Below are 25,780 nucleotides of genomic sequence, written 5' to 3' on the forward strand. Positions count from 1 at the left end.
GACAACATACACACCACTAAATAAAAATAATAGAAAATCTTTGGGAGCGTGGCACAAGGCAGAAGCCATGGCTGAGGTGGCGGTTGGAGGTTTGCCCATCTCTCCAGCCCAACTTTTTTTTTTTTTTTTTTTTTTTTTTTTTTTTTACTATCTGGAATTTTCTAGTTCTGCAATCAATTTCTACTCATGCTTATGAGCTTCTTAATGCCCAAACCGGTGCATGTTTCTCAAGAGTTCTATATGCTGATTCTAAAACTCAGCAATAAGCTTTTCACAAAAGCTTATTCTATATTCTAGAGGAAAATAAACCCCGAAAGAGCAAGAGAAAATGCCTCCCAGATGCATTCAGGGCTCCACAGGTAATCTAAACAGAGACAAGCGTAGCAGGGTTAAGGCTTGAATCATACATAGGTCAAACAACTAAAAACATACTGAACTCTAGGTTTCCCGACATCCGTCTGCACACAATCCAGCTGAATGACAAGGCCACCTGCCATCTTTGTCTCAAATGCTTCAGAGGTTCTTTCCCAGCCTGGCCAGGCCTGGGTCTTCCCAGCGGCATACTTTATTGATTTTAGAAAAGGAAGTTCTCATAAGCAGCCTTGCTGGGGCCGCATGACACAGACTTCAAAACAGAACGTGAAGGAGGTGGGTCAAGAAGACTCAGCCTGGCCTGGGCCATGAACAGGGAGAATCCCAGTAACAACAACAGGACACAGAAGAACCTTAGCTAGAAATATGGTGGTAGTGTCTCCCAAAGAGAATCATCATTAGCTTTCAGAGAAGGAAACACAGACGCAAAGTCACACCACATACTTCTTTGGAGGGCGGTGGCTCCAAGAGCTGCTGTGGACACTGAGCCCGCCTTACTTGCTTTCCTACCGGTGAACACTTGATGTTGTTTTTTTGTTGTTGTTGCTATTTTCCATGATGCAACCAACTTGTTATATGTTTCGTTGTCAGTGGTATGCCTATTTCTAAATTCCTAGGCACAGGATTTCCAGCCAAGGTACATATCTCTTTACTTTTTAATAGACCAGGCCTTGCTCCCCACCTTTTGCCAACTTTCCATTTATCTATTTTCACCACTGTTGGGAAAGTTTAAGTGCCTCGACCTTCTTGGAATACAAATTCCCACTGTGTGCTGAAGCTTCCATACTCAAAGACTTTGTAAATGGCATCGCCACTGGAAGGGGAGATGTAGTTCAGTCCTGCCTAGTAAAACCTGGGTTGTTAAAAGGAAGTCATTAGTGTCTTAAAACTTTACTTTTTAATTATAAGTTTTAATTTATGTATATATGGGGGGGCGAAGTGTGCACACGTGAATGCAGATAACCTTGGAGCCTAGAGGAGGCGCTAGATCTCCTGAAGCTGGAGTTATAGGTAGTTGTAAGCTTGCATGTTCATGCCTGCAATAAAGCCCAGGACCTCTATAAGAGGAGCAAGCATTCTTGACCCCAGAGCCATCTCTCCAGGCTCTGATTTCTTCTGACTAAAAGAAATATTATGTTCTTTATTCCATGGAGAAAAAAAAACTAATGCAAATGTTATAAATTAAACTATCGTAAAGATACCATCCAGCAATAATCACTGTCTTTAATTTGATTAATTTTCTAGCCTCCTAGTTCTCATATCTACTGATATAAAGTTAAAATGATATCATACATATAGTTTTATACTCTACTTTTTTTTCACCAACATTATATTGTGACTATCACCCACTGAATCTGAGGGAAATGTTATAGACCCCACCCCTTCCTCTCAACTTACCTCAGGGAATCTTTCACTCATTTTAACAGGTTTCCTAACAGACAGCCATAGTATAAAATAAACATTCCCCACCTTCTTACCAAAAACTACCCCAGTACTGACTGAAAACAAACTGGCTTCAGCCTGAGTGAACTGTACACTGTCATAGGACGCGGAATGGAAGATTAACAATGAAGTATTTGCTGCTTGCCACCATGAGAATTTAACCTCCTAGTAATGAGAAGTGTCTGTTTTTTTTTAAAAACATAAAATAAATTTTGGATGTTCTCATTTCAGAAAAGCCAAAGAAGAGGAAATGAGACTAGAAGAAGAAAAGCAGAGGCTGATAGAAAGTGCGGCCAAGAAAGAAAAAGGCAAGCTCAGATTGTAACAGTAGTAGCGTGTCATTTAATCTTGTATCGTTACTGCCACTTTCGAGTGGATTTCCAGTGTATCCCCTGGTCCTGAAAGTACGCCTTCTTCCCCCAGCATCTGTTGCTGCTTGTTTTACTCTTTTCACTCTTTACTCTTTTGGGGGGCAGCCAAATGGAGGCTTATTCTTTCTTATGAATGCCCAGCCTTAGCTTGGCTTAGCTTGGCTTGTTTCTTGCCAGCTTTTCTTAAATTATCCCATCTATCTTTTGCCTCTGGTCTTTTACCTGTCTCTATTTCTGTATATCTTTTCTTCTTATTCTGTGGCTGGCTGTGTGGCTGGCCCCTTCTTTCTCCTTGATCTCTTTTTTATCCTTCTGTTATTCTCTCTGCCTGCCAACCCCACCTATACTTTCTCCTGCTTTGCTATTGACCATTCAGCTCTTTGTTAGACCAATCAGGTGTTTTAAGCAGGCAAAGTAACACAGCTTCACAGAGTTAAACAAATGCAACATAAAAGAATGTAACATATTTTTGCATCATTAAACAAATATCCCACCGCATAAATAAATATTGCACATCTTCAAATTCCACATCAAACATGTTCCAAATTCCATAATAAAGTATATTCTCACTGGGATTATGGGTTCACAGGGCAGATTCCTAAACCAAAAAGGGGCACTGCTAGAAGTGTGCCCCCTAGAAGGACACACTGCAGAACATGCCTCTGTCATGGATTGCACATAGGTGCTGGAATCGCTTCTATTGGAAGAATCCTGCAAGGGCTGAGGACACAGCCAAACTCTTGCAATACCCAGTGTCTTCATACTTAAAACTTCCACTGCTTTTATGGAAGAACTTTCTCTTTTAAGATTGGGGTTCTCAAACTGAGGTCTATGAATTAAGTTCCAGATCTATGAACTTTAAATCTATTTTCAATGACTTTGACTGAGCCTTAGAGTCTCTTGACTACTAACACAGAAAACCACTGTGGTGTTAGCTGTCCTGTCCCTCAGCTTGTCACCAAATGCAGATATTTGTGCATTGCTCCACAGTATGTATATATATATATATATTTACTTACTGCTGTTGCAGTCGTAGTAGTTATGAAGCTGGATACTATTTCTTCTTTAACATTTCCTATAGCCCCAAAATAATTTTATGTTTTAGCAACTGGTTTTCAATATAACTAGTTTCTTGTGTATTTTATTCTATGAGTCTGACAGTTTTATTCTGAAAAGAGGTCCATAAGTTTTGTGGGACTGCCAAAGGGAACATGGGATTAAAAGAGTTATCCATTGCTCCACCTCCAACCACTCCAAAGTGTAGTTCTGTAAAACAATTCTTTTACTGTATGACCGTTTTGTGCATTGGGACAACTGAGCACCTTGGTTCTGGCTGTAAACAGGCCATCCTGGAAATGATGGCCCATTTGCATGCTCAGATACTGCAACCCTGGTCAATGTCTTCACCAGCTTAGGAACACTAATCCAGGACCTCGCAGCTGAGCAGCTGCTAAATTCCTCACTCCCAGAAACTGCGGGGATAACAGGTGATGGTTTGGAGGGATCTGTTATGAATCAGTAGGTAACAACACGTGATCAATAATGAAATTACAAATAGTTCAAAGATCTCAAAATGCCTTTTAACCCATTCCTGACCTGTGTAGTGCACAGCTGCCCCACTGGGCTCTTCTATTTATGTGTTTCTTTTATAATGTACCTATTATAGATAAATGTAACATAAATAAGTATACATTTTAGAAGCATATGATTTTTAAGTTGAAAGAAAACTCAAGTTCCTTCACTGGCCACATCATTTCATCCCAAGTTATACTAGGAGCCCAAACAACCTCTGCTGTGCAATTCCATGAAATCTTAACCCTAACACAAGGACACTCACCATGTTCCCAGCTGTGTTCTTGGAAGCCTCGTGTGCTGCCGTCCTGTTTCAAACCTTGATTTAGATCAAATCCAGGTGCCAGAGACTCTCCGTCAGAACGTGACCCTTGGGAGAAAGCGGGGGGGGGGGGAGAAAGGTTTGTGAGAACTCAGAGAAGTGATCTCACTAACCCGGCCATATCAGCCTTTCGCAGGAAGTGCCTTGTCTCCGTCTTCCTACACATACTGTGACAACTCCATCACTACATGAGAGAGATAGGGAAGATGGGTTCCCTGGCAGCACTGCCGTGGCCCTTCTAAAGAACGTCCATGACCCCAAGCTCATCAACAAACACAACGAGTTTGGAGTCATGCTTTTTATATTGGCAGTTGAAACATAGGTGAATATACTATATTATTACAATGAGTTATAGTAAATCTATTATTACATCTGTGCTACCTGTGTATCTAGGGAGTCTAGTCTGGTGCTGCCTATGGGAAACTTAATATAAGCCACATAAACTACCTTTAAATTTTCTAGGAGCTACATATTTTAAGTTTTTCATACTAATTATTTGGAAGCCATAATCTATTTTGTCTTTGCATATATCTCAATTTAGACTAGCTTCAAGTGCTCAGTAGCCACACACAGTGGCTGCCAGAGTAGGTAGAATGGGCCTTACTCTTTCCTTGTTAGATGGATATTGGGCTTTTTCTAGTCTCTTACTGTTAAAGTATGTGGAATGGCTATACATTCTTCTTCTTTTAAATGAGCCCTTCCTCTGGTTCTCCAGTAGCACCCTGATAGAGTGGCTGTCAGTTTTCACCACGCCATATTAGTCGATATGATACAGTGGTGACTCATGTATCTCCACCACTAACCAGAGGCAGGGCGGGCACCACGCTCTTATTTTCTCCTCTAGCATCTGTTGGCTTTAACTGAATAACAATTTACTCCGTGTTATTCTCTGTAGATGTTGAAGAGCCTGATAATGAAGCTGAGGAGGAGGTTGATGGGGAAGATTCTGAAGCCCATGAAGAGCCTGAGGCACCTGAGATGCAAGAGGAAACCCGAGGGTCGCTGTTACCTGAGGAGTCTGAAGCTGAGGTCCCGGAAGCTGAGCATGAGCCTGAACCAGGTTACACTTGACTGACGTGTGTGTGTGTGTGTGTGTGTGTGTGTGTGCCTGCGCGCGCATACATATGTGTATACACATGAGTGAGAGAGTATGCGTGGGTGTATGAGTACATGCAAGTGTGAGTTTGTGTCTGTACATGAGTGTGCATCTGCACACTCTGGCTTGTGGCGGTCAGAGGTCAACTTTCTGGCGCTCAGTCTGTGAACAATAGTCCCGTGAGGAACTGAACTTTCTGCTGTCTAAAGATTGGCCCAGACAATCTGGCTCTGAACATTAAGAGTTTTCTAAAGTCACTGTAGCTCTCATCAGCTAATCAATCGCACCAAAGGGTCAGTTCTTCCCAGGACTTCTCTGATGCCCGCTCTGCTCTTTCTGTGATAACCACTGAACGAAACGTGTTCTGTCCGTCAGCTCTGCTTCAGACACCTCTGCGCCCTACTCTTCTGCACATATACATGCACATATACACATGAATCCATATCTGTCTTATATTCCATCCTGCGACTGAGATTCTGGCAGCCGTGGTGTCGTCTTTCTGCCTGCGCTCTCACGAGTGTGACTGTGTATGTTCAGTCTCTGTTCTATTGCCGTGAGAAGACACCGTGACCAAGGCAATACTTACAAATACTTATTTTAACCTCAAGTATGTGCCACAAACCTCAAATTACTGTTTTTATTTTGTGCTGAAGATTCGATTCCTGTCCCTTGGGTTCTAGACTCCCAATCTTACATACAGTCAAGAATTAAAAGCACAAGGGACGGGTTAACTTTAGAACAGGAACGGGGGAGAGTAGAGTTTGCAAGAATTTTTATCTTATTTTTGGATAATACTTTTATCTATTATATATTAAGACCTTTTTGCTGCTGGACTGCAGAGCCAGCTGTGAGATACTCTTGAGGACTGAATTACTCTCTAGTCTGAGAGATGTTTATTTATTCAACTCAAAGCCCTACCCAAACTGGGGAGGGAGGGACAAGAGAGACCCTTTGTCTCCTCCCCTCTCTCTCACCTTCTCCTGCAGGCTTCTGCCTCTTCAAGCAGCTCCCTTTCACTATCACGTTGTCCACTACAAATGCCTGTCCCTGGGCTGGCAGTGAGCTCTGAAGCCTTCTTCACAACTTGATTTAAACTTTTTCACTCTCTGATTTTTCTAGAGGTTTTCAGGACTTTTGTGATCTTAAACCTGTCCAAACTCCACTTCCTAAATTTTAAGGACTTTAATAAAAATTTTACATTGAAAGTGCTGGCGCCGAAGAGATGAGTCAGCAGTTAAGAGCCCTTGCTGCTCCCGCAGAGGGTCCGGATTCAGTTCCTAACACCCACGCTGCAGCTCGCAACTTCCCATAGTTCCAGCTCCAGGGGATTCAACGCCCTCTTCTAGCCTCCAGTTCAGTTACAGATATGTAGACAAAATACTAACATGCATGAAAATATTAAATAATCCTTTTAAAAGAAAAAGGTTTAAGTTGAAGGCATTATTTGTAGTCACCCAAAGAACTTCCTGCATCTTGTCAACATCTGGGCTTTAATGCCTGACTCTGTCTGCTGATCTGTTTCCTGGATTTTTTTCCCCTTCACCCTTTGTTGTCCTGTGAAGTTAGTTAGTGAAAGAAATGATGCATTTCCCCAACCCCATGCCATAGATGAATTTCAAGTCTTATTGCAATTGTTCTGGCTTTTAAAAACACAGAAGCCCTCTCAAGTCCAAAGATTTAATAAGCATCTCAAAACCCTCCAAGTTTATTCTCTCACGGCCTCAGTGGTCTTCTACTGGTCATGATTTATAGTGTTTCATTCAATGAGCAATTTATAATTACACATGTTACCCACAAAACTCTTGGGTTTATCCCTTTTCTACTTTCTGTTCTAATATAAGCTTAAATGCTATAGATCCTATTGAAAGCATACTAAAGTATTAACTCAGAAGAAAGTATTATATGATTATGATATATGTGTGATATACATTCATATGTATATATAATCTTCATAAAATGTGTATCTTAGAATTGGGAGCAGACTTGGGGACTTTGGGGTGAGAAGATATGTAAGTTGTCTGCATGTCTAAAGCCATCTGGGCTGGATATGTGTGTGAAAGGTGTCTTGTATCATGGAGCTTCACAGCCTGTCCCTTTGAAGGTGAAATTGCTGGGACTCTCTTTGGGTCCCCCTCCCACTCCTGCACTGCCGTCCCAGCCACTTGATACTCTTAGTGTATCCTCAGGGATAGTTTAGTGAGAAATTAATGAACAGTCAGATATTAGATCTGATGCCGCAATAATGGGGTTTTAAAAACACTTAGCGGTCACCAGGATGGTGTGTGCCATGTGTTAACTGTTATTCTAGAGGTCTTGGCAGGGAGGCTGTGCATGCATGTGGTACAGGTGCATAGTGCGTTGGCGCACCTGTACCTGAGTGTGAGAGGGGAGGGGGGACTTTGGGTGTCTCCTTCCATCACGCTCTTCCTCACTGCCTCCAGTCATGGTCTGTCGGTGAGCCAGATGTTCACCATTTAGCTAGATTTTCTGTCCCATGAGCTCTCAGAGCTTGTCCAGCTCAGCTCCTCGGTGCTAGGGTTACAAACACACACAGTCATGCTCTGGTTTAGATCGGAGTACTAGGGATTGAAGCCCAGGCCCTTGTGCCACAAAGCAAGCATCTTTCCAGCGGAGAAGGCCGTTCCAGCCCTTCGATGTCCTTTTGTATATTTAAGTTTTCATTTTCTGCCTTGCACTCTATTTTTCAACCATCCTTTTAAAAAAAATCTATGTTTTCAATTAGACATACCATCTGTAATCTTTGGGCCAACACTTTCATACAGAGTAACATTTTAAAATTCAAGCACTCACTTAGATTTCTTTCTTAAGTCCCTGAGCCTCCTGAGGAAACTGCTGTTGAAGCCGAAATTCCAAAGGAACCCAAAGAGGTCCTGGAACCTGAAGAAGCAACTGAAGCAGGTTAGTCTAGAAAATATAAATTCCCATTTGTAGAAGTGTTTTCTAATGGATCAAACCTTAAGTCGGGCCACAGTCTCTGCTTACTTCTTGCTACACTGTATGTCAGCTGTCTTAGGGTTTCTACTGTGACTAGGGCAAGTCTTATAAAGGAAAGCATTTAATTGGGGTGACTTACAGTTCCAGAGGTCTAGTCCATTGTCATCATGGCCCATGACAGCATGCAGGCAGACATGGTGCCAGAGAAGGCTGAGAGTCCTCCATCTTGAAGGCAACAGGAAGTGAACTGTCTATCACACTGAGTGTAGCTTGAGCAAAGGAGACCTCAAAGTCCACCCCACAGTGACACACTTCATCCTTAAAGGCCACATACTCCAACAAAGCCACACCGCCTCATAGTGCCTCTCCCTCTGGGGGCCATTATCTTTCATACTACCAAACTCTACTCCCTGGTCCCCAAAGGCTGGTAGCCACGTCATAATGCAAAAATGCATTCAGTCTAGTTTCAAAAGTCTATATAGTCTATAACAGTCTCAAACGTATTTAAAAGTCTAAAGTTCAAAGTCTCTTCTGAGATTCAAATAATCTCTTAACTTTAATCCCCTGTAAAATAAAAATAAAAAACCAAATCACATACTTCCAACATATAATGTCACAGGATATACATTACTGCTCCAAAATGTGGAGAAGCAATCAGAGTGAGGACATGCTGGACCAAAGCAATACTGAAAACCAGCTGGGCAAACTCCAAAGTCTGCATCTCCACGTTAGATGTCAAAATGCTCTTCGGGCCAGGCAGTGGTGGCGCACGCCTTTAATCCCAGCACTCGGGAGGCAGAGGCAGGCAGATCTCTGTGAGTTTGAGGCCAGCCTGGTCTACAAGAGCTAGTTCCAGGACAGGCACCAAAAACTACAGAGAAACCCTTTCTCGAAAAAATTAAAAAAAAAAAAAAAAACGCTCTTCAGATCTGCAGCTCTGTTTGGCTTTGTTGACTGCAATACGCTTCTTTCTCTCGGGCTGCTTCCACACCTTGCTAGCAGCTCTCCTTGTCAGTATCCCACAGCTCTCCAAGGCAAACCAGGCTTCACAGGCACAGCTTCACCCAATGGCCTCGCTGGGACTCAGTCCAGGGACACCCCTGACACATGCCTGGTCCCAGAGGCTCTCCTTGGTGTCAGAGAAAGATTTCATAATCACGTTCTTACATCCTTGACTCTAAAGCCAGACCATGTGGCCTAAGATGCCAAGCATTGCTTCTTGTTGAGACAGGAACATGTCCCCTTGTTCAATTACATCTTCACCAGCTTTCTGTTTGCCATGATTTCCTTCACTGCCTAAGCTTGGCTGTCCTGGAACTTGCTCTGTAGCACAGATTGGCCTCAAACTCAAGAGATCTGCCAACCTCTGCCTCCAAAGTGCTGGGATTAAAGGTGTGCTCACCACAGCCAGCTCTGAGTTTTTATTTAATCCCTTTTCACAAACTGGAAACCTAGCTGGGTGGGACCTTGCCCTCAGGTCACCACTCCCTGTTTTCCATTTCTTAATCTGTTTATCTCCTTGAATGTAAGATTTAGCTTCATTCAACTTCTGGGTGCTCCTTTTCTCCTCAAATTTTACTATTTTGTGTTTTTCCTTGGTCAGTTAGTTCCTTTTCATTATAACTCTTTACTAGAGTTAACATTAGTAACCATACGGCAGAGTCAATACTAGCTGTTCTGAGATTCCCTCTATCAATAGAATTAATCCAAATCTCTTCACTTTAATCTCAGGCCGACTCTTCTGACAAGGACAAAAAGCAGATGCATTCCTCACCAAAGTATCCCAAGAACAATCTCTAGGCCACAAATTAATATTCTTCTCTGAAAGCTCTGGAGCCAGGCCCCCACAGTTCAAACCACACTCAGCACCACTGTCACCATGTGGTGTCTCCCTACTATTGGCCCATTAAGTGGCACTTACTGCATTTCCTCTGCTTTCATAACCCAAACTCCCAAAGTCCAAATTCCTCCAAACGAGAGCATGGCCAGGCCTATCACAGCGATACCCCTGTCCCTGGTACCAACTTCCATCTTACTTAGCATTTCTATTGCTGTGAAGAGATCCATGACCAAGGCAACTCTTATAAAGGAAGACATTTAATTGGGGTGACTTACAGTTTCAGAGCTTCCGTCCATTATCGCCACGGCTGGTGGCTCGACAACACGCAGGCAGACATGGTGCTGGAGGAGGAGCTAAGAGTCCTACCTCTTGATCTGCAGTCAACAGGAAGTAAACTGTTTACCACACCGAGCCTAGCTTTAGCAAAGGAAGCCTCAAAGACAACTGGCTCAGTGACGCACTTCCTCCTACAAGGCCACACCTACTTCAGCAAAGCCACACCTCCTAATAATGCCACTCACTATAGGGGCAATTTTTCTTTCAGTAAATAAATATGAATTATATTTATTTATGTCAATCCATTAAAAGTATAATTATTTAGTTCATAATGCTCTTTCATCTAGTTTTATGCTTTGCATCAACAGCTAAAGTTTCCTTATGAAACTCACTCATCACCCACATAATTTGAATTCTATTAATAGGTAACTACTCATCTAAGAGCATATAAAATAATGTTAGAATATGCATTTATAAATTTATAATGTTCAGAATGCTATGTTTCTTCTTGAATGTTTAAAACGCATAATAAAGTATAGATTCTTTTATAGTCTGACAGAGATAGGCTTCTCAAAGTTCTCTTTGAACTTCTGTTCTAAAGTTATGCTGCCGGAGTTCCCAGAGGACGCTTACCCCAATGTTCCTGAGATGGAGCCACTGCAGGAAGAGCTGAATAATTACCTCCTCATGTGGAAGCACATGGAGCAGATCATTACCGACAATTTGATTCAAATATTAACATTGGATATTTCCAACAAAACACCAAAGGAACTGCTTCAAAAAGTAGTCGAGACGATGGAAAGTAAGGCTCAAAGCACAGTGTTTATGGTGAAGGGCAGACACTGAAAACATTCTAGGCCCCGAAAGCCTGCTCTGATGGCTTCCCAAGTAAAACATTTAGAATATCTGGAGATAACATATAAGACATTCTAAAAGTATCGTAAATAATGCAGACTCTGGCCAGTCAGAGCGGGTATGGGGCACACTGTCACCAGTCATGATGTGTGGTTCTCACAGAGAACTTGCACATACATCAAAACTGTCTGCCAATAATAATAATTAATTTTTCTAACTTTTGATGGTTTTAATACACTGATAACTAGTTCTAATATCTCTTTCCTTTTTAAAAACGACAGAGCCTTTTCAGTATACTGCATGGGAACTGAATGCTGAGGATTACGATGAAGAAGCAGAAGACTACCAGGCAGAGATGGAAGTCGATGAGGAGCAGGAGGAAGAGGAGGAGGAAGAAGAGGAGGTAGGGCTGCTTCTGCACTGCTCAGTCTCATGGGCCATTCCTGAGAAATGTGTGTGTCCTGAGTAGTAGCTGACACTTCGGGATCTCCCTGCCAGGTGGACAAACAGGCATCTCCAATTTTTTTTTACTCTCTGTATATTTTAATTTTTCAGAACTAGGGCCTTATGCATGCCAGGCAAGTGCTCAACCACTGAGCGCATCCTCACCCCACCCTCAACTTTAATTCTCCTTTGCCCCAGCTTCACTTGACTCTCAAAAATGCCAGAGCTACTTAATATGAAGAAATAGCACCCATGAAAATATAAGGAGGAAATCCTTTTACTTTTTTATGCAGAAAAAAACTATGCAAGTATTAAGAATAGAAGTATTTTATGAAGTTCATATAAATAGGTGTGTGAAAGCCACCTTTGGAGTGTCTGGAGGGCTGCCCACATGATTCAACAGAATCCACCCAGATTCAAACACCAATCTACATCACTGGCACCAGAATGGTAATAACCATTCTCATTGATAATTCCAAGACTAGGTATATATCAACAATAAAACAGGAAATTGTCCTTTCAGTATGAGTTTTCACAAATAAAAATATAATTTACTAAGTTAAATAAGTTAAACAAATCTGCAGTTTGTAGTTAACTTATTATTGCCTAATTTCAACCCAAAGATATAGGAGTGTGTGGCTATAGCAGCAAATGATTTGTGGTGGTTTCTCTCAACACCTTCCAGTACTTTATCACCAAGGAACTGATGTTCACATGGCTTAAAGACGTGGGATTTCTCTGCTCATACTCGGTCTCTCTCCATCTAACTTTCTCTGTAGTGTTCTACTGTGTGCTCTTCTGTGCTCCCTCTGGGCTGCAATGGAGTAGCCCTTCCTGTAGTGATGCTTCATTTGTATTTTAATAAATAAAATTTGACTGAGGATCAGAAAAGTAAGGCAGCTACACTGGAGATTTTTTAATATAAACTCTGATTCTTGATTGCAGATGGAGTGGCAGACTGCGTCCCGCCACCAGCTAGTTTTACCCAAAATAATTACACAGAAACTGTATTCTTTTAAACATTGCTTGGCCCATTAGCTCTAGCCTCTTACTGGCTAACTCTCACATCTTGATTAACCCATTTATATTAATGAGTGTAGTACCATGAGGTGGTGGCTTACCAGGAAGGATCTTAACCTGAGTCCATCTTGGAGAGGAGAGCTATAGCATCTGCCTGAATCTGCTTCTTTCTCCCAGCATTCTGTTCTGTCTATTCCACCTATCTAAGCTGCTGTCCTATCAAAAGCCAAAGCAGTTTCTTTATTAACCAGTGAAAGTAACACATAGACAAATGACCCTCCTCCATCACCTAGAGGCAGGATCACTGTTTCAGACTGAGGTCAAAATAAGAGCCAGAGGCTGGCTGTTTTGCTTTTCTGCTCTTCAGGTTGAACCCCAATATCTGTCTCTGAGTTTTTATTAATCATGCTTCACCTTCCCTGTGTCTCTGCTGGCAATCCTCAAGCTGTCTATAATATTGAGAATTTGTATTTTTATGTCTGGTACCCTTTAATGTTCCAGTGTAAAATCTCACCAGGCACAGAGCACTCGGTAAGGTGAGAGAAGGATCTGGCTTCAGAGATGGGAAATGATTAGACCTAAAAGAAATGTGCTTAGCTCCAACTACCAAAACAACAACAGTCAAATACACGAAACTGCTTCCAGTCAACTCAGCTATGTCCAAGAACAAACTCAAAAGTATTGGTGGTATAACAACATAAAGTTTGGCATCCACCCAGGGATTGCCAGATGATTCATGATGAAAAGAAAAAAAATCTCCAATTCAAACTACTCTAGAACTGACAAATACATCAGCATTGGCTAAGTGTTGTGCCTGAGTCCAACGACCCCCAAGAAAACCACCATGGAGCCACCCTTCCAAATGCAAAAGCAAGGTTTTGTTTATTAAGTACAGACTAGCATGGATCCTCTGCCACCAGTCTGACACAACAGACGGAGGAAGAAGGACCCCATTTACTATTGTAAGGAGTTTATAAAGACAAAAACCACAAAGTGGTTATAAGGTTACAGTTTCAAAATACAAAAATGTTTATCCTATATCACAATTGGCTAAAGGTTAGGTAAGACTTAGCTGCTGTTTTCTGATAGGCTGTCATTGTCTAGAGGGGCTTGTTCACCCATAGTGACTGTCCCCTGGTCACATCCTTGGGACATCTGCTGATCCTGTGCTAATCAGGTACCCACAAGGACGTTTGAAGCAAGCAGATGTAAGCAGACGGCATTTGAGTACTCTGGTGGGTCACTTTGACCAGGGCAGGCACAGTTCTTGGGAAAGTTTATGACTTTGCTGGACTGTATTCAGCCCCCTAGTTAGGTCCTATCTAAAATGGAGTTCTTTTTCAAAATGGAGTTTGTTTTGCTCTTTCAATGAGAACTTTGAAATGGCTGTTCTTGCTGGGCCCTATAAATTCAAAGCAGGAAGTAGAGCTAAAGTGGATGTGATGGGGAATGTGAGCTGTATGGTGGGAAACGTAGAAAATATGACGTGAAATACACATTGACTAGAGCAATGATAGTCTCGACTCTTCAGAAAAGGAAGTTAAAGAAACAGAAACAATCTGAGACAAAAGAGGAGAATCGAGAATAGCAAAGAGAATGGCATAAGTGGACCTGTGGGAAGCTCCAAGCAGCCTGCTGTCCAAATAATTGGAATCCATAAAAATATATAAAATGATATTATATAAAAATATATAAAATGATATTTGAAGAAACAATAGCTGTACTTTTTCAATATTTGAGACAGTTTACAAACTCTCAGATCTAAAATGGTCAGCTAATACCATACAAGACAGATGAAGAAAACAGTTCCAAGCATGTCATATTCAAGTTGCTTGGTTGCTAAGAACATACAAGAGGAAGGAGAAGGCAGGAGAAGGCAGGCATGCCATGTTCACAAGAACAATGGTCAGGATGGCAGCGAGTTTCTCAGGGAAATCAGCACAAGACAAAAGAGGGTGAGGCCACAGCCTGTGAGTGTTGAAGAGGGAGAGCCAGAACTGTGTGCCTAGTAACACCTTATCTTTAGAAACGAAGGCAGTTAGAGTTTTTCAGACAGACAGAAGCTGAAAGAGAGAAGTGAAACAGATAAAATCCCTGGTAAACGCTGCCAAATGGTTAAGGAAGAAATAAGATTGACTCTATGTGAACTCTTCCTGAAAACTGAAGAGGGGGGGAAATTTCCAGCTCAACCTATGAGATCTGTGTGGTTCTTATACCCCAAACCAAAACCAACAAGAGAAAGAGAACAAGGAGCAGTTGACCTCTCCTGAACACTGATATATAAACTCTTAAGAAAATTTTAACAAAATTTCAAAAATGTATCAAAACAACAATACAATGTATCAAGAAGGATTTTCTCTTGGTTTAACATTTAGACAACGCTGGATATAATTTATCGTACTGACAGGTTGGAGGTAAAGTCAAAGTGACTATCTCAGATGATATAGGAGCAGCATTTGGCAAAATCCATTGCCTATTGCTGATTTAAGAAAATAAAGGGTGTATACTTATAACTAGCTTTTGAAGAGTAGTACAGAGGGGCACACAAGCCCGTAGCTGGGAGTGATTGATGGAAGATGGCTACTATGGGAGGGAGAGTCGGTTTTCTTGAAGGATGTGGTTCCTAGTAGGTTGGCCAGGAGCCACTGAGTGACCCAACGCTCAAGTATATATGGGCAATGCTAACTGTAATTAGTGGGTCATTAAAAAGTGTCATCAAGTTGGGAGAGGGACTGGTCCAGTTGGAGGGGAAGAGTGGGGGGACAAGATTATTGAAATACACTGTATGCATATATGAAATTCTCAAAGAATAAATTTTGGTTATTATATAAAAAACAAAGGAAATTTTCTTGGCTTGATAAAAGACATCCACACAAAAACATCTCTAAGTAACAGCTAGCATTCTTTTGAAAGCTGAATACTTCCCCCAATCCGCACGGGGTAAGAACGTTCACTCCTGCCTTTGTATTTCCTCTCGGTCTTTGTTGTTTTTGGTTTGTCACATTGTCTGATGTAAATCCACATGGACATGACCTTCCCTGAATCCCAGAAGTGGTTTCACAGTTCTTCAAAAACACAAAACGATTTGGGTGTGTCAAGAACACCATTCCTTACCAGCCAGCTCCTTGAACACCCTCCACGTGCTTAGACAGCCACGTTCCCCAAAGGTTGGCTGTGAATGAGCGAGGTGCTGCTCTAGGAGTTTAAAAGGTGACCTAAAACTACGTGAAGCAACAGTTGCACACTTTCAATATCATGCCCACCAGAGAACAGAACTATAGAACACAGGCACATACACACACATACTATGAGTGTGGGGGAGGGGAGGAGCATTAGACTAACTTACAGGCTGTGGGCTGGACAGTGTGGCAGAGGGGCTGAGAATGCAATCATTGCTCAGTCCACAAGGCTGGATGTCTCAGAGGTCCCAGTGCAGCGCTGGAATCTGAGAGGATGCCTGGATTGCTAGGTCCACAAGGCTGGATGTCTCAGCAGTCCCAGTTCAGCGCTGGTGCCCGAGAGGATGCCTGGATTGCTAGGTCCACAAGGCTGGATGTCTCAGCGGTCCCAGTGCAGTGCTGGCATCTGAGAGGATGCCTGGAGAGCTGCTGATCTTCAGTCCACACTGGAATCCTAAAGAGATGGCTCTCACACAGGTGAAGAAGTGCCTCAGCAGCGGCGTACATGAACTTGCCAGCCAGAGTGAGGGCAAGCAGGCAACAAGCAAAAGCTTCCTTCTTCCCTGTCTTTTTATGTGGGCTGCCATGAGAAAGTGTGGCCAGGATTGAGGGTGGGCCTTCCCACTGAAAATAATCGGATCCAGAAAATCCCATGGAGCGCCCAGCAGCTTGGGAGTTAGTTGATTACAGAGATAGTCCAGTTGGCAGCCAAGATCAACCATCACACAGAACATTCCATTTCCAGCAGACATCACTCTGTTCCCATCATCTTCCTCTTGTGTGTATGCATATTTATGTATGTGGGTGTCCATGTGTCCATCAACAGGCACTTGATGGCCAGAGGTCAACCCCAACTATCCTTCTTCAGATGCCATCCACCTTGTTATTGGCGAACATCTTTTATAACCGGAGTTCGCATAACAGGCTACCCTTGCTGGCCAGTGACTTGAGGATCCACCTGTTTCCCCACCCCCAGCACTAGGATACAAGGGAAGGTTATTAGGGGTTATGGTTCTGGAGGAATAAAAGTCCATCACTCTCAGAACCGGGAGCTTAGCAGGCAGGCAGGCATGGCACTGGAGCAGCAGCTGGGAGCTCACATCTTGATCCACAACTGGGAAGCAAAGAGAATTAACTTGAAACCTTGAATCCTACCCTCAGTGACCAGGTCCAACAAGGTCACATATCCCAGTTCTCCCTCAAACAGCTTAGGGACCAAGTAATCAAATGTCTGAGACTTACAAGGAACCACCACAGTAGATAAGAAATCAACAGTGAAACAATAAGCTAAATATATGGGCACTGGAGACATGGCTCAGCAACTAAGAGCACTTGTTCCTGCAGAGGACCTGGGTATGGTTCTGGACAACTGTCTGTAACCGCAATTCCACAGATACATTGCCTTCTTCGGGTCTCTGCATGGCATAGTGGACTTAAATACATACAGACAAAACCCATGAAACAAACAAACAAATAAATAAATATTAAAATAAGCTGAATGTGTACAATCATTTTTATATCACAACTAAAAATCATTGCAATGATATGGCCAGTGTTCTTATCTTAGAATATTCCTGAATTTCAAATAAATGAATACTTTCATGCATGGCATGTGTTTATATGAGACAGTTAACTATTTTACCTGAAGAACCTGGGTTTTTATTCTTACTCATTAAGTCTAGCAACCCTACAGTAAGTATATTTACTGAAAACTCAGGAAGACTGGAAAAATTAAGCACTCAGCTAAAGATAATAAAAATAAGCAGAACAGAATAAGCCAAAAGAAATGAGACCAATGAAATGGGGAAGCAATGAAAACAAGGGATGAAAAACGAGAAGTTGGTTTCCTGACAAGAGCAGGAGGTGGCTGAACTTCTGGCAGGCTGAAGCGAAGACAGTGAACAGCGTTGTAAACAAAACGAGTATACTCTCCTTGAAGGGCTCTGTTTGGATTACAGGCTCTTCATTCTTACAGGCTTGAGCATCCAGAATGGATTTACCCAGTTTATTTCCTGAACTTGACTTAGGAATAAAGAGAAAAACTTTATTATGAAAGTTAAAAATCATAAATGTAACAGAAGAGGTGTATATGCCACTTCTAATCCATACCTGCCACACCAACTCCAGTATCGTCTGTGTGACATGACATACATCATTATGCCGGACAGGAGCTACATGTCCTATGGGACTAGGCTTCCTGGAGGTCAATGGCAGATGGCCCGGTATTGGCCACCCCTGAGGCATAGACAGGTTTCTCGATTAGCTAGCTATGCGGGATATGGGCTTTGCACGATCTCTTTTAATAATGATATTCTATATATCTACAATACAAAGATTATCTCTTCAGGAACAGCTCTGGGATAGGGAAGCACAGTATGGGGATGTATAAGACTACAGCAGAACCCTTGTCATACACGGGGTGTATGATGAGCAAGGGAATAGATGTGTTAACGTTGATGGACAAAGACTGTTATATTATACTCTGAACTTTATGGATAGGCTTGCTAGATACCAACCCCCATGGTGTCTGCTGCATAAGAAGGTGCAAAAAAGTATAGTTCAGCAGGTGCAGAGAACTGATTAGGTATATTTGGTCACTAGATGAGATAAAAAAAAAAGGGTTAGGAAGAGGAAAGGCCATGATAGCGATAATGAGACAGAAACTTTCTATCCTTAAGATGAAACCACTTGTCTGAGGTTTACATTCCCAAGGACAAGATTTCCTCTTCTAAGGATGCTTTACATCTCACACCTGTTCCTGATAATATGTTTTTTCTCAAAAATCGCTGATGTGACCAAAAAAGGCTTTCATACTGTGCCAACTAATGATACATGACCTTCTGATTTGTTCTTTGTTTGAATACTATATAATGAAAACATGAATTCAGTAAAATCAGCAGATTCCAAGCACCCTCTTGTGTGTTGTGTCTGTCTGTCATTCGCCAAACTTGTGCCTTCCTGATTAGTAAGACCCTGTTTCTCCCACAGTCTGAGTGGCTCCCCTGAGCCAGTCCGTGGCACATACCCACTGACAAGACGATTCTTACATTGTCTTAACTCTTCCACATCCTAGACAACAGTCAGCAATTCTCAGCTCTTTTGTTTGGAAGCAAGATCTCTATTTAGCTCTGACTAGCTGGGAACTCACCATGTAGAGTAGATCAGGTTGGCCTTGAACTCACAGAGATCTACTGCTGAGTCTTGGCATTAAAGGTGGGCACCACCATGCCCACCTTATTAGTCTGAGTTTTGGAGCAGGGCAGAAAAGTGTTGGGCTTTCTTCTTTTGTGAACATAATCACACTGTAGAATAATTTGCAAAATATCCCATTTCAAGTTTCAAAACGACCGCATTTGTGCTTAAATATATGTCTAGCTTTTATATGGCAGAGATATTTAGCAGAGCGAGGGAGTGCTTATGGGAACGGGAGGAGTGTGTGCACGCTGGTGGAAGGAGAAAGAGAGGGAAACATCACTCTTGATACACTGATGTGCTTAAACATTTTATAGCAAGTACGTGTTGAATGTCTTCCTTTGGCTTTAACTAACTTCCAAAAATCCTTTACACATTCATCACAGTATAAATTTTCATTTGAACCTAATAAAATATTTTCAAGTTTTTACTTTCAATAGAGCAAAGCATATTGCCATTAGTCATTGTGGTGAGTAACATGTGACTTTGACTCAGGTTTCAGCCCTTGAGAATCGAGGTCAGCACTTCTCTTTGTCTAGAGGGTAGAGCACACCTTAATTCTCAGTGCTACTTTATTTTTTTACAAAAATGAAAAATGTAAGAACCAATTTAGAGGAACATGAGCAACTTGCTTTTAATCCATTAACTATATAAAGACGGCCCTGTGGGCTTTTTCAGAGTTGGTTTTCTTGTAGATGATTTAGTCCCGAAAATGCTTCTGAATTCCTCTTTGCTGCTGCATCAAAATGTCTTTGCTAATCTCTGAATTGAACAATATTTCTAGGGTGAAGACAAGTTAAAAGAAAAAAGGAGGCATTTGGGAGACACCAAACACTTCTGCCCAGTGGTTCTCAAAGAAAACTTTATTCTGCAGCCTGGCAGCACAGACGAGGCTGTTAAGTACCGAGAAAAGATATACTACTTTTCAAATGCTGAGGCCAAGGAAAAGTTCCTGGAGCATCCTGAGGAGTATGTGGCCCAGAACGAGCCATTAAAGGTGAAAACAATATTCCTATGCTAGTGGTTGCTCCACGTTCTCCCATGAGTGTACTTAACAGTGAAGTTTCTAATCTTGTTAAAAGCTAACAACAACAATAACAAAACATGATAATGTCTAGGCTTAAAAATAGACTTTTTGTAGCACGAATTTTAATTAGTCTTAATAATAAAAACCCAGAGTCAGATATTAGGGAGTGAAAGCTGGGAGATGAGAGAAGTCCTGCAGCCAGCCACTAGAGAGACCTTTGACCTCTATTAATCCTCAGACCAAAAGGAGGTTCCTGTCCTCAGACTGCAGCTCAAACTGCACCTCCAGAGCAGGTGGACCTCTGTGAGTTCGAGACCAGCCTGGTCTACAGAGCTAGTTCCAGGACAGGCTCCAAAGCCACAGAGAAACCCTGTCTCGAAAAACCAAAGGAAAAAAAAAAACTGCACCTCCAGACTGCACTAAACGCCTGTCTCTTCCCACCTTACACTCCTCTCTCCGCCCAGCCATATCCCTTCTGTCTCCACCTCCCTACTGCCGCAATTAAAGGCATGGGATTTTGTGATTTCTGTTTCTCTTATAGACTGGATCAATCTCAAGTAACTCAGGGTGACCTTGAACTAGCAGAGATCCCCCTGCCTCTGTCTCCCGAGTCCTGGGATTAAAGGTGTGCACCATCACTTTCTGGCCTCTAGTGGCTTAGCTCTGTACTCTGATCTTCAGAAAAGCTTTATTTGTTAAAACACAAACAAAATATCACTACAGATTTTTGTAATATGGCATAAAAATAATGATCTGTCTTGGCTTTTATAGTAATGTCTTTGTCAAACCAGCTCTTGTATCTTTTTTACTTGATATTTATGGTCGCAAATAGAGGCTGGAGAGATGACTCAGGAGTTAGAGCACTTGTTGCTCTCTCAGAGGATCCTATTCAGGTCCCAGAAACTGCATGGCAGCTCACAACCATCTGGAACAGTTTACAATTAATATGTAATAAGTGTACATATAATATCTTACTCTTTTGCTTACACAAAATGTGTGTATTCCTACATAGCTTGCCTAATACTCAACCACTTTGACATCTAATTCACTGACAGACTTTTTCATAAAGTTATTTTCCATTGTAGATATTGATAATTAATAGGTAATTTAGCAACAGAATTCTTGATTCTCTTGCATTCTTTCATTACTATAATTCTCTGTAATAGGATAACTGGATCAAGGTATAATATATTGCACCATTATTTTTTTTAATTTTTTCTATTTATTTACTTAGTGTGTGTGTGTGTGTGTGTGTGTGTGTATGTGTGTGTGCAACTATGCACATGCCACAGCACACCTGTGGAGATCAGAAGACAGCCCCCAGGAGTTGTTTCTCTCCTGTCACCATATGAGATCCAGGAATCGAGTTAAAGTCTGCACACAAGCACACTATCCCTCAAGTCTTACTGCCTTTTCTTCTCTTTCTTTCTTTCTTTCTTTCTTTCTTTCTTTCTTTCTTTCTTCCTTTCTTTCTTTTAGTTTTTTGTTTGTTTGTTTTGTTTTGTTTTGTTTTGTTTTTTGAGACAGGGTCTGGCTATTTTGCCCTTGGGTTCACTATGTAGATCAAGCTGGTCTCAAATTTCCATGGAATCCCCCGCCTCTGCCTCCTGAATGCTGAAATTAAAGGCGTGTACCACCATGCCCAACCCTATCACCTGGTTTTCTACAAACCCAACCAAACAGGACCTAGAAACTCTGAAGGTAATTTCTCCGTTCTTCTCTGCAACATAGAATGCTTTGGGATTGCAAGGGACATGGTTGTTCTTAAAATGTCCCCCAAGTCTTAGTAATATGTTATATTTGATACACAGTGCAATGTTTGAGCTTCATAGCATTTTCTACATGTTTTGCTCTTGTTGTTGTTGTTGTTGTGGTGGTGGTGGTGGTGGTGGTGGTGGTGGTGGTGGTGGTGGTGGTGGTGGTGGTATTGGAGACAAGGTCTCCTGTGTCCAAGGATGGCCTTTGAATTCTCTAAGCAGCCAAAGATGGCCGTCACATCCCAAATGCTGGGATTACAGGCACGCCCACCACAGCTAGCTCATGCTGTTCTGGGAACTGAACCCAGGCTATCAAGCACTCTGTCACCTGAGCTCCCTCACAGGCCCCTTCGAAGCCTCTGAACGCCCACCATTTCCATCACAACAACAAATGCTTCTGAGTCTCAAAGTCATCCGTACCCCTCTCTCACAAACACCTCTGCTCCTCTGAGACACCCAAATACACCAGCATCTTCCCCAGGGTTGCTGTAAAGTCATTTCCCCAAGGTCCTGTGAGCCGTGGCTGCTGCTTCGCCTCAGCTGTCACCGTTAGGGAATGACCACATCACCTGGCAAAAGCTGGCTTTGGGCTTCCTCCATTTCAGTGTGGACATCACAGGAATTAGTGGCAAGGTCTTTGAATGAAATGGGCTTTTTCTTTGGTAGAGAGATCTTCTTAAACATATCAAGAAAAAGTCTTTCTATTCCTTATTAACATTAAAATATATATTTTTTTGATTTTCGAGACAGGGTTTCTCTGTAGCTTTTTGGTTCCTGTCCTGGAACTAGCTCTTGTAGACCAGGCTGTCCTCGAACTCACAGAGATCCGCCTGCCTCTGCCTCCCGAGCATTAAAATAATTTTTAAGTGAAGTTACTTTTTATTAAATGCTTCTTGGCTGGTTTTGCCCCCTAAAAGCCATTTTTGGTGCAATGAATTATTATATTCGTTGATATTCTTATGCCTAAATATAATTGGATTTGTAAAATAAACTTTCCTGTCTATGGGATTCTAGAGAGATGGCTGGAGCACTTAAGAAAATATACTGCTTTTCAGATGACCTGGGTTTGATTCGCATGTTGGGTGGCTCACAACCACCTATAACTCCATCTATTGGAGCTGGAGAAATGGTTCATGCAGTTAAGTGCACCTGTTGCCTTTTCAGAGGACCCAGGTTCGATTCCCTGCACCACAAGTCTGTAACTCCAGTTGCAGAGGATGCCCTGCCCTCTTCTGAGTCCTTGAGCATCAGGCAAATACACGGGGCATGCACACAGGCGATATACAGAGATTAAATTTAAAAATCACTTAAAAAAGACTTCCTTTCTCACCTTTTTACTTTATTTTCCTTTTTTGGTAGGGAAGAGGAGGTTGCTTTCTCTTGTGAGGAAAGTCTCTATGTGCCCCTCTGGCCGCAGTGCTAGGGTTACAGGTGTGAATCGCCACCAGGCAAATTACTTAAACCCTCTTTTCCTTCCCTCTGCTCCACCCTCCCTGTGCGGCCCTCTATGGCAGGCTCCTCCCATCAGGCTCTGTTTTCTGGGTCCCCGTGGCTCCGGCAAAACTCATTGCGCCAGAACGTTGGCAGAAAACTTCGGCATTTTTCACATTCAGTTTGATGAATTTCTCCAAGAAAAAATGCTGCTTAAGGCTGAAAGGAAATTTGGGCCTGAGTTTGAGGACGATTCCGAGGAGGAGCAAGCCACAAAGCAAGAACTGGAAGAGCTTGCGGTTCAGGCGAACGTGAAAATTGAAGAAGAAAGCACAAAGAAGCAGGTGACGTGGTGGTGTCCCTGGGGGGGCACTGTGCTTGCTGCGGAAGCTGGTTTGTAGCAGGCCGTTCAGGGCAAAGTTCCAGCTGCTGCAGCCACCGGAGGCTAGACTCAGTTACCGTCCCAGGATGCCAGCTAGAGAGACCTGCCTGCCACAGTCATGTGCACAGATAGAGGGGTCCGGTGACCCCCCCCCAGGTTATCTTTGGGGTCCTGACCCACGTGGTTTAAGCAGTCCTGGTCAAGGTGTAGTCTGGTGACTGGTGTCTCAGCTTTGTTTCTGCAAGATGGTCCAAAGAGCCCTTATTGTTTGAGGGGAGACACTATGAACGACCACACGGCCCCAGGGTGCAGTGTGAATAAAAGCCCTCGTCGGTAGTGGTCTGTTCCAGGAATCCAAGGTGACTGCAGATTTAGCACAGTGACTTTCAGGAACCTCTGCGGAGCCTAGAACAGGAAACTGTAAAAAAACAGAAAATAAGATGCCTCCTTTATTTTTGTGCGCTTTCATCTTTTTTTTTTTTTTTTTTTTTTTTGGTTTTTCGAGACAGGGTTTCTCTGTGGCTTTGGAGCCTGTCCTGGAACTAGCTCTGTAGACCAGGCTGGTCTCGAACTCACAGAGATCCGCCTGCCTCTGCCTCCCGAGTGCGAGCGCTTTCATCTTTTAAAGGGAATGAAGTAGGTTAAAATATAACATTTCTAGGTTGATCCTTCAAGTGAGGAGCATGCCTGTGTGTGGAGATGAGGGGTGGAAAATGACCCCGGGCGCCAGACTCAGTCCTTCTCTTTAGCCTGTGAGCCTGAGTGAGAAGCGGACTCCTTTTCCTGAAAAGCAGCGTCTGTGTGTCTGTTACACAATCATAGCAACCTCAAACTAGGAGGAGGAGCCGCCACAGCGCACCCTCTCCACTGTGATGTATTAACCCGCTTCTTCCCCAGTGTAGGAAATACTGAGTCTTACCTGACTCTGAAAGTCGGGAAAGTGACTCCCACGCTGAGTGGTGGTGCAGCACACAGTTGGGGCATTCGACTGTGCATCTGAACTACTTGTATGTTCTTCATTATCCATTTGAGGGTCACCTTCAGAGAAAGATGACCTGACTTCTTCATCCCAATATTTTCTCTCTGTTGCTGTGAAGCTATATGCCCTTCTAGAATGTGCTTCAGGTAACTCTCCGGTTGGCTCATCCTCTAATCTTGATGTGGCGTAAGGAGATGGAAGTGTATCTCCTTATAGGAAAAATGGCACAATTCAGGTAAGCTTTACAGATGTGTGATATGAATCAAGCAAATTTTTGGCAAACAATAATAATAAAGATGCATTGACTCTGACACGGTACGTGAAAGTCAATCATGTTGCCATGGTGACTTCTCTTAGTTATATTAGGTAATTTTTATTACTTAATCATATTATATATCAGTGCACAGAACTCAAGTTTTAAAATGTTTTCAAGTAACAGTATCAAAAGTGGCCTCAGAGAAAAAGCTCAGGTCTCTTTCTAGCAGTGGTGTAAAACAGTATCGCTTATCAATGCGGAGCTTAAGACTCCTCTTATTTTATAATTTTCACCTTTAGCTTCCAGATGTGCAGTTCACAGAAGAGGAGGAGGCAATCAAGCTGAGTCTGACGGAGAATGAGCCCCTGACGTCGGAAATTCTGGACCCCATGCTTTCCGAGTGGTGGCTTAAAGAACCGATGCGGTGGGTGCCTCCATACACAGGGGTTATGTTTCGCACTGCTTTTCATTTCCTTTGTTCCGAATAGCCAAACTATAGTCTAATTTGTACGTACAAATTTGCTCTTATTCATCTATATAAACTAAACATTAAAACATCCATGGAGCTTTTGAAAAACACTGAAGCCAGAGACTCACGCCAAAGCATTTAAACAGATTCTGCTGAGGTTTGAGACCAGGACCAAGGCCCTGGCATGTTTTTTAGGGTCCCCAGATGATTTTAGTGCACACCTGTAGTTGAGAACTATTTTCTAAATCTGCTGGGGACCAGCCTCAGCAGAGAAGTAGGTCTCGAACCTGGGATGTCTGGTAGGTGAAGTGAGTACATGAACCCAGGATTCTGATGCAAGCTGACAGGCCATCGGCTGCAGGGCAAGTTCTTCTTCTGCCCCGAGCTTCAAACCTCAGCTTTTTATTGTAAATTTTACACAAGGAAAATGATTGTTTTTTCTTTTTGTTTTTTGTTTTTTCGAGACAGGGTTTCTCTGTGGCTTTGGAGCCTGTCCTGGAACTAGCTCTTGTAGACCAGGCTGGTCTCGAACTCATAGAGAT

The 25,780-nt window shown here is 42.5% G+C and overlaps 1 protein-coding gene across 2 annotated transcripts in view; it reads left to right on the top strand.

The window, feature by feature from the left end:
* The window catches only part of Ak9 (adenylate kinase 9), a 108,893-nt gene that overhangs the window by 49,661 nt on the left and 33,452 nt on the right, over window positions 1-25,780 (top strand). The window contains exons 19-26 of one of the 2 annotated variants that reach the window (XR_003378370.1): window positions 2,047-2,123; window positions 4,976-5,140; window positions 8,006-8,095; window positions 10,849-11,049; window positions 11,384-11,505; window positions 19,722-19,933; window positions 23,234-23,496; window positions 25,069-25,193. Coding sequence is in view for 1 of the 2 variants with exons in the window: in XM_026787467.1 (XP_026643268.1) it covers window positions 2,047-2,123; window positions 4,976-5,140; window positions 8,006-8,095; window positions 10,849-11,049; window positions 11,384-11,505; window positions 19,722-19,934; window positions 23,236-23,496; window positions 25,069-25,193 (1,254 nt within the window). In the remaining variant the exon portion in view is untranslated. Of the gene's footprint in view, window positions 1-2,046; window positions 2,124-4,975; window positions 5,141-8,005; window positions 8,096-10,848; window positions 11,050-11,383; window positions 11,506-19,721; window positions 19,935-23,233; window positions 23,497-25,068; window positions 25,194-25,780 lie in introns of both variants that reach the window. The other variant, XM_026787467.1, reaches the window with a different exon arrangement.

The sequence above is a fragment of the Microtus ochrogaster genome, linkage group LG9, assembly GCF_000317375.1.
Source record: "Microtus ochrogaster isolate Prairie Vole_2 linkage group LG9, MicOch1.0, whole genome shotgun sequence".
Classification (NCBI taxonomy): domain Eukaryota; kingdom Metazoa; phylum Chordata; class Mammalia; order Rodentia; family Cricetidae; genus Microtus; species Microtus ochrogaster.